The 8774-nt window shown below is 44.6% G+C and overlaps 1 protein-coding gene across 9 annotated transcripts in view; it reads right to left on the reverse strand.

Annotated features, from left to right (window-relative positions):
• Positions 1 to 299: 299 nt before the first annotated feature.
• RPRD2 (regulation of nuclear pre-mRNA domain containing 2) overlaps positions 300 to 8774 on the reverse strand; it is a 60412-nt gene continuing 51937 nt past the window's right edge. For 4 of the 9 annotated variants that reach the window (XM_045295622.1, XM_013008307.2, XM_045295621.1 and 1 more), the window contains one exon: positions 300 to 6358. In XM_045295622.1, the coding sequence (XP_045151557.1) occupies positions 3597 to 6358 (2762 nt within the window). In that variant the 3' untranslated portion in view covers positions 300 to 3596. The remainder of the gene's footprint in view (positions 6359 to 8774) is intronic. The other 5 variants (XM_045295625.1, XM_045295624.1, XM_045295623.1 and 2 more) reach the window with 2 other exon arrangements.

Consider the following 8774-nt stretch of genomic DNA (forward strand, 5'->3'; position numbering starts at 1 on the left):
TGTGTGCTTCCGTCTTAGAGGGCACCCCCCCCCCCACTGACTCCCATGCACTTGGGCCCAAAGCCCATCCATCACATCTGCAAGGATCTCCAGGCTCTTCTTCCTGCTTCTGCAGCTGGTTTCACCGTCCATCAGCCCTGGGCAGTCACAGAGGGAAAAGGGTACATTTCCACGTCCGTCCGGGCCGGGTCCACCAAGTGGCAGTGTCAGCTCCTGGAGAAATCCCTTCCTCTTCACACTCACCAGTGAAGCCAGAGGCCCTTGGTCAAAGCCCAGATCTCAAAGAAAAATGTCAAACCTTTAGAACTAGTTATTTTATTAAATGATATTAATACACATTTCAAAAGGATTTCATTGTTGTTGCCCCTAAAGCATATACTTGTTTTGTTTTCCACACCGAACACGTGAGAATATCAATCCAACATGTCTAACTTTAATCTTAACAGACACGCCTGCCTATTCAAAAAAACAAAAACAAAACAAAAAAAAACAGAGGGTGGGAGGTGGGGGGGGGATGTTGAAAGCAGTAATTTACAGTGGCTCCAAAACATTAACAGCTGAGGCTTAATTCTACGTGAACCGGTAACTTCATGACTTGATGGTGAACATTCTGCAATTAGCAAGTTTAGCGTATTCACAGTATCTGGGTAGGTTTGCTAAACCACAGAGAACACAAATGCTGCATTCCTGGGATTGGAAAGATCGAAAGTCTTACTGTTCATTTTACCTTCCTTGGAATTAAAACAAATTCAATTTACTCTTAGCTTTGGGAGGGAAGAGGGGAGAAAGCTCTCGTCTAAGGCTGTAGGAAGCGTGAACTATAAAATATGTACGGACTCGTTTTCTGATAGTGTGTCATCCCTGACCTTCATGTGTGCCGGTATTCTCCCCACCTTCGCTTCTCTGTCTGTGATTTTACAGTGAGCATCAAGTAAGAGCGTCTCATGTAAGCTTTCACATGAATTATGTCCTTGTCAAGACACACTAAATTATACTTTCTTTAAAAAATAATCTTGTTTATTTATTTAAACTCGGGTTGAAATACAAAATCAGAGCATGGTCACAGAGTTTTAAATCACAGACACAGAAAGAATAAAACCCCTTTGTTTCATGTTATGAATACCAGAGTTGTTTTTTTGTTTTACTATATCACATATATACATTGTTGTGTTCATTTACTGCTGCCGACAGATTTCCTTAAAGTTAACAGCTGACAATCACATACAAATCCTCACTTCCATCCAGAAAAAACTGCACTGAGGAATTTGTGGCTTAATGTGAGAGAAAGATCACGCACACACAAACCCTTAAAGGTCCATTTTTGAAACTGTACAAGAGTCTTTCATAGATTAGCCATCGTGCTTTTGAGGACACTGCCCTGTCCTGACACTCAGGAGGCCACCTTTTGACACCCCCACGTTTTCTGATAAAATCAAATGGTCAGAGAGCTTCTTCAAGTAAACACTACTTCTAGCTTACACAAGAGCAGCAGAGAATTCACATTCTTTTATTTTCGAATGAAAAACATTCCACTTAATCACTGCACACACACGCACGCACTCACGCACGCACACACACATGCACATAAACACACACACACACTCTTATTCTTTCTCTCACAAGTTTCCCTAAACAAACGTCTTAGGACTCAACATGACCACACTGTTGCTTGGCTAAACTACATACCCAATAACCCACACACAAGGTAATGGGAACATGCGCTTTTGGCAGGGAAAGCTACAAGGCAGAGAGGCTTGGGAGGGTCAAAGGAAGAACAGTTTCCTTAACACTCTGCTGACCAGATATGCATTAGGAAGCTTAGTGACTTTAAGCATCAAAACCCATGAACACATGACGGACGAGCTCAAATAAATAACACGGGATAAACAAAAACTCCATAACTGTGATGCTACTCTTTCTCGGAAAAGTAAGTTGATTCAGAGACAACGAATCATCTCTGTTACTCCCTTCCCATCTTTACTCTTCCTCTGGAGAAACCCAAAGCCACCCCCATACTTCCTGTAGTTAGTCCGACAACCTTTGCTGGAAATATATGAAACTTGCTAACACTCCCTGACAAGCTTAACATGTACTGTTCACTTAGCTGGAGATTTTACATGTGTACCTTGGGGTAAGACACTAATAATGAAAAACAGCAGTCAAACAATAATTGCTTTTCAATGTCCCTAGACAGCCACCAGGTGATGACATTCAAACTGCAGCGACTGTCTATTTCCAGAGTACTAGGTATAGAGTACAAGCAGGGAGCAAGTCAGTGCTTCTCTCTGATGTGAAGTGGCCAGAAACATTCTTTATTGCTGTTGGGGCTGGGAGGTGGGAATAAACTTGAACCTTGAAATGTGATGGGCTGCTATCTGTAGAGTGGGGCAATGTGAGCGTACAGCCCCGTTGTCTCCAAAGAGACCTATAGCGAAAGACGCTATGGAACCTCTTTTAATTATTAAGAGTAGGTGTGCACAGAGCTGGGGCAAGAGGAAAAGAGAAAATACTTTTCCTTTCTCTAACTTTTGCTGAAAACCATCAACTTAAAGTGGGAAGGCACCATGGGAAAAATAGTATGCTGCTATGTTTAAAAACGAAGATTTTGCAATTTCTTGGCCAAAAATGTCAGGGATAGCATTTCAGGTGCCTTTGTATCAACTGTCAACTGTAGTAACTACGGCTGGCCAATGTACAAGTCCAAGCCGAGGGAGAAAACGGTCAAGAATGCCTGGCATGGATGTGTACAAAGGAGAGGCAGGCCCATCGCACCAGGAGCGCTTCCTCTGCCCAAGTCTCTCCAGATTGCTGTAGTCACTCTTTCCAACCTCGGAAATGATATCCAGCTTCCTGTTTCATTCCAAGAACGAACAACAAAAGCTTGTAGGATAAAAGGAGGTTTGCACCTCAGTTATCTGCCGGACAGTAATATGTAGAGTTTGGTTTTAAAAAGAATCAGCTTTTAGGATCAGAGGAGAGAACTCAACTTTAACATGTCTTTAGAAACAAAACAGAACACACATAAAGCTGACAAGTCCAAAGGCTCCCACATTTCCTTCCTTGCAACATCTCCTGACTGTCGGCAGGGCACAGAGCAGAGGGAAGGGAGCCAGCTGCTTACCGCAGCACCTTGCCTGGGGAGAGAAGGAGACAGAAATCCTGCCATTGACTACCTGATAAGCCAAGCCCCAAATAACACCCCAACATCGTACAGGTCGCTACCTGTACTGATGGAAGTTTTATTTCAAACATAATCTCCAATACATGGGGTAAAGTAAGGTTTGCTTTCCTTTTTCTACCCTCTGCTCCCCTCTCCCCCAGCCAGTCCCAACCAAACTGGCTTCAGTTGTGTTTCTTGCTTCCCCACCCCTCTCCTTCCATATGGACAACTTGGGGAAGGCAGGTAAGTGCAGAAGGTAAGAGAACTGGATGAATGGAATCGTGAAATGTAAGCATATGAGACTTTTTAATTTGGAGGCCCTTTGTCATAAGAAACAAATAAAGCAAAGAGAGGGAAAACAAAACAGCGACAATAAACCAAACTCCTACTTCCAATGCTCTCTAGACTGTTCAAAATGCCTTTCCCTTGGTTTCCATCAGTACCTGGGAGGGAAAAATGGGCGTTTTGGTGCAAAGAACGGAGGTCCCCTAGCGAAAGGTGGCCTGGGTCTCTTTAAACTGTGGAACGGGTCTCTGCTGAGAAAAGGTTCCCTGGGTCGAAAGTCTGGCCGGGGACTCCGCAAAAGCATACCACTCCGGCTGATGGCGTCTCTGTGTGAGGGACCCAAGGGGGGGCCACTGCTGCTGTTGCTGCCTCCCCCACCTCCTCCTCCTCCATGGGCCAGGCCCAAGTGCTCCAGAGAATGGGACGGCAGGCTCAGGCTCTCACGCACACGGCTAAGGCCAGGGCCATTGAGGTCCCGTTGGGTGGGGCCCCCGTGGTCCCTGGGTCCTGGGAGCACACCAAAATGCTCAGCCAGGGCCCCTTGAAGGAGGGAGCTATGGTCCTTAGGAAATACTGCCACAGTCCCTGCCACTCCGTGCTCTGCCAGTGGTGGGGTTGGGAAGGGTACAACCCCAGAGTGGTCAACAGGGGGTGGTGGCGGGGGTGGAGTAGAAAAGGGGACAACACTCCCCCCACTGCTGCTGTGTTCCCCAGGGGGTGGGGGTGGGGTAGGGAAGGGGACACCGCTGTGTTCCCCAGGAGGAGGGGGTGGGGCAGCATGGGCCAGAGGTGCCTCCTTTGTGAAGGGATTCGAAAGATCCAGTGAGGGCAGGTGAGTGGCTGCATCTCGGGAGAAGATACCACCATGATCCTTAGGAGGGACAGGTGGGGCAGCTGTTGGCCCCAGAGGGTCTCTCTGGAAGGGTGTCCCATGCTCCAAGGGGACAGGGGGGAGATGATGCTCAAATGTTGAGTTGAAACTGCTGGAACGAAAGCTGCTGACACTCTCCTGAAATTGGGGTGCCCGTTCCTTGTACGGTGCTGCTTTAAAACCAGCGAGGCCTCCACTGCCCCCACCCCCAAGAGATGCCAGCTCAGAGGCAGTTGAGGGGCCATTGTCAAAAGAGCTGCCCGATGTGCTCAGTTCAAACCAACCCACCCTTGAAGCCTCGCGCCCGTGTCCTCTATTTCCCTTCCCAGGCACTCGGATGGACTCTACGGTCTGAATTGGCTCCCCTGGCATCCTCCTGTTGGAAGCATTATGATGACCCAAAGTTTCTATTGGGGCCCCCTTTTCTTCTGTACTGTCCGGCAAGTCTAAGCAGGAGGAGGAGACGCGGGTCTCTATGCGGTAGTGCTCTTCTTGTTGCTGTCGCTCAGCGGTGCTCAAGCTGGGCGGGGTGAGGTTTGCCAGACCGACACCATCACTTGCACTGCCCTTGCTGGGGGCCTGGCCAAAATGCTTATCATCTGAGGGCTTGCGGGAGGCGTTTTTAAGCATATTCTTAAACTCAATCGTCGACGTGGTGGAAATGGTGGAGGCCAGGACTTTCTCCACGCCTGATGTGGGTGGGTGGCCCGTGGGAGCGGCAAGGGTATTCTGCGGAGAGAAAAGGGAATGATGTGGGACTGGGTGAGGAGAGTCTGGGTACTGCTTCTGTGGCAAACTGAGGTGCCCAGTGGTAGGCTGAGACAAGCTATTGTGGTTGGAGTCGGGGGTGAAAAATGAATCGTTCTTACTCGGTGATGGTGACCGGTCAGACCCAGTTTCATTCCCTCTTATGCTGAAGGCGCCGAAGAGCCCAGGGGAAGAGGAGAGCCGGTCACAGTTCTCACTAGAGTCCAAGAGGGCCCTTACAGCTGGAGGGAAGGCAGACTTTACCCCAAATTCTTGGGCCCTGTGGCTATAATTAGAAAGAACAGGCTGGTACTCGGCATTATCAGACAGCTTGCTTGATTTCAGGATAGACTTGGCTGGCTGCTTCTCTAGGTTCATCATGGCGGACGCTGGAGGCCCTGAATACTCAAAATCTCGGTAATCTTCGTCTTCTTGGAAAGAAGTATCTGGATAGAACTTTTCCTGTGAGGAGTCCATCAGGGAAGATGGTCTCTCTATTCCATCAGCAGGCTGCTTATAGGGAGATTCACTGCCCAGGCCAAAGGGTCGATATGTGGGTACCGAATTGGCGAGCTCCCGGGGGTAGTTTTCATCTCTCCCAGGGGGTGGTGATCTTGTACTGCTGGGTGTTGAGGAACCAGGGCTAATGATCTTAGAAAGCAAGGACACAGTATCTACACTGCTGGATGTGGGCTTGTCCATCATCTCATCCTGGGTTGGTGTCCCACTGCGTTCATCCCGCACAGGGGTTCCATCAATATTGTCCATTGAGGTGCTAGTGGGGCCACGCTGGAAGTCTGAGGGATGGTTCTCTGTTTGGGCACTGGACCCCAAACTGCTCAGGATTGGTATGTTTAAGTTTAAGCCACTGAAACCAGGATTACCTTTTAAGAAGTTGTGGATCTTCATTTCCAGGCTTGGGGAGGTGGACTCTGATTCCAGCTTTGGCTTGGAGATCTCTGAAGATTGGCACATGGCAACTTCAGTAGGTGGGGCAGCAGCACTAGCATTGTTGTGGGTACCTGTAAACCCCAGAGAGTTGGATGGTAGCTTGAAAGTAGTGCTTGGGAGTCCTGGGCTTTGCCCAATTGAAGGCTTGCTGGCTGAAGTTGAAGAGACTTCAGAAGTTGATGAATTAGGAGAATAGTTGAAGCTTTTGGGAATAAAGGACTGGGCACTGGAGGGCAGACTCCTTCCCTTTGTGTTGGCAGGAGAGGCTGCGGTGCTCTGGGCGGCAGCAGCTTCACTGGCTGGAACTGGATTCCCAGTAACACTCTGAAGCAAGGATGACAGGCCTGTAGAAACAAAGATTAGAGGGTTAAAAAGAACAACTCTCTACCTTACAGTAAAAACAAAATAGGCTGATCGGATAGTCTCATTCCGGTGGGAACCAGATAGACATTAAAACCTGAGGTCAAAGAGTCAAGACTAGACAAGCAAGGGCTAAATAGAAAATACCGGACCTCATTATCAATATAAAGAGAGAACGTCACTGGAACGCTTTCCATCCCAGACCAGAAACAAGACTAAAATGACACAATCAAAGGCAACAGGAAGGGGAGATTTTAGTGTCACAATCACTCACAGTTTAAAGCAAGGCAAAGCAGAAAATGAAAGGGGGTAAAAATTACTCTGAAAACAAAACGTTAAGCCGTTCTGTTTTAATGTCTGGTCTGTGGAGTTGTTTGTCAAAATGAAAATAGATATTCTGCTCCACCCATTGTCCCATCTACAGAATGGTCTCTTACAGTTCATCAGTTAACGGATGCTTTTGTCCAAGAAGCATTTCTTGCTAACCTGGGAAAAATTGCTAAATTGGGAAAAATGCTACTATCATTTTTGGTTTTAAAGTGCAGAGCTATATCACCTTTCAGAAAAATAACTGATTGGCTTATAAAATAAACAATTTTACCCATGAATAATGAGTTCCCTTAAATATTAACTATGAGATCAAACATTCATCAGTTACACAAAATACAAGTTAGATTAATGGGAATTTAACAAACAGAATGGAGATAATGAGAATGCTGACCCATTGTAAAAACTGTAACCTGTAAACTTCTACCTGAAACAGTCTTATTCCAATAAAGAAAGAAATGAATCATAAACATGCACCACAAATGTTCACAGAGCCAGACCAGCAGGAACATTGATCCTTTCACTAAGAAACACATATGGCTCAGGAAACTCTGGGATTATAGACCTGCCCAGGCTGATACGAATGACATACACCCTGACTCCCTCACAGACAAAACCTTCTCAGAAGCACTGAGAAAGATGGTTAGGACAAAGGCTGAAGAGGATGAAATCCACCAAGGCAAATGATTCCCATAAAAAAAAGTTCCAGAAAAATATTTGACAAAGAGGTGAAAGGGTCTATCCATTTGATATTTTATAACACTTAACAAAATTCCTACTCATGAATGAAACATTTTTACACATATTTCACCCAAATTTATAGCTCTAGTCACTGAATGAAACTATCCCATAATATATAAAAGAAACTAATACTTAACCTGACCCTTTAATGACTGTTTCTTTGGTCAAAATCTCCATTTTCACCCATAAATTTACTGAGATAGATTTAAGGTCTGCTGAATATCAAGGCCATTCAATCCTTGTCATATTTTAAATTACCTACATTCAAATAATGTTGCAAAATTTTAACGTGGACATTATGCTGCACAAAGAGCACTGCTTCATTTCCAAAAGGTGCCCTGGGTCGGTCATTCGCCACACCTCCCAATCCCAATAGTTTCAATTCTCAGTCGTCCCTGTCTTCACCACAATCAGAGGTCCTCAATTATAAGAAGGTGCCATGATATTATCATTTGAGTTTTTAAAGGTACTTGAAAAACTCTATTCTTAACCATCCCAGGTTTTGAGTAATAGAAGAAACTGCCTCTCATCTGTAAATATTATTTTTCTTCAATCTTAACAAGCTATATAGCCCATGCTCCTTTGCCCACTGAAGTTTTTTCTTTTGTGCTGAAAAATCTGTAAATACAGGCTATGAGTAAACATAATCAGAGCAAAGTCCTTAGAGATTTCCTTATAATCCTTGAGAAAACACAGCTAGTTATATTTCTGGACACAGTTCTTCTAAAAGTCAAGAAGAACTCTAATTTCCATAAGGAAGCGAAACATGAAGAACTCCCTACCCATTTATCCACACAGATTGTTTCCTTAGACTTTCTTCTCCTCTCCTACTGTCAGCACACATCTAATTCTGTTCAAAATGTTGTCTGCTAAGGACATCCATGTGATACTGTTACAGCAATGTGCTGAAAAGAAAAGCTTCGACTTTAACATGTAAATATTTGGAAATATTCGAGAACGTAAAATACAAGGTGATGATGAAAGAAGATGGGACTACAGGGGAGAGATCATAAATACATCAATCTTTCAAACTAATTATTCTTGAAGTTAGCAGTATAAAATATGTTGTAATTATCATCACATAAGTCTTTATTGTTGGTGCAATAGATGAGGGTTGTGGACAACAATTTCACAGTATTTAGTTCTATGGAATAAAATTCTATACTAATTTACTTTAAATAACGGATGTTTATTCTTTTTTTTAACTTTTTTTACCTTTTAGTTGCTTTATTTTCAATAAATGTACATTTCCTTCTATCTAGTTTAATGAATTATGTATTTGATTAAATGTTATACCAAGCATTTTTAATGTTAAAATATAGTTATCAGAAT

Source organism: Echinops telfairi, unplaced genomic scaffold (genome assembly GCF_000313985.2).
Source record: "Echinops telfairi isolate 266 unplaced genomic scaffold, ASM31398v2 ScPeMD7_5805;HRSCAF=6673, whole genome shotgun sequence".
NCBI classification, from domain to species: domain Eukaryota; kingdom Metazoa; phylum Chordata; class Mammalia; order Afrosoricida; family Tenrecidae; genus Echinops; species Echinops telfairi.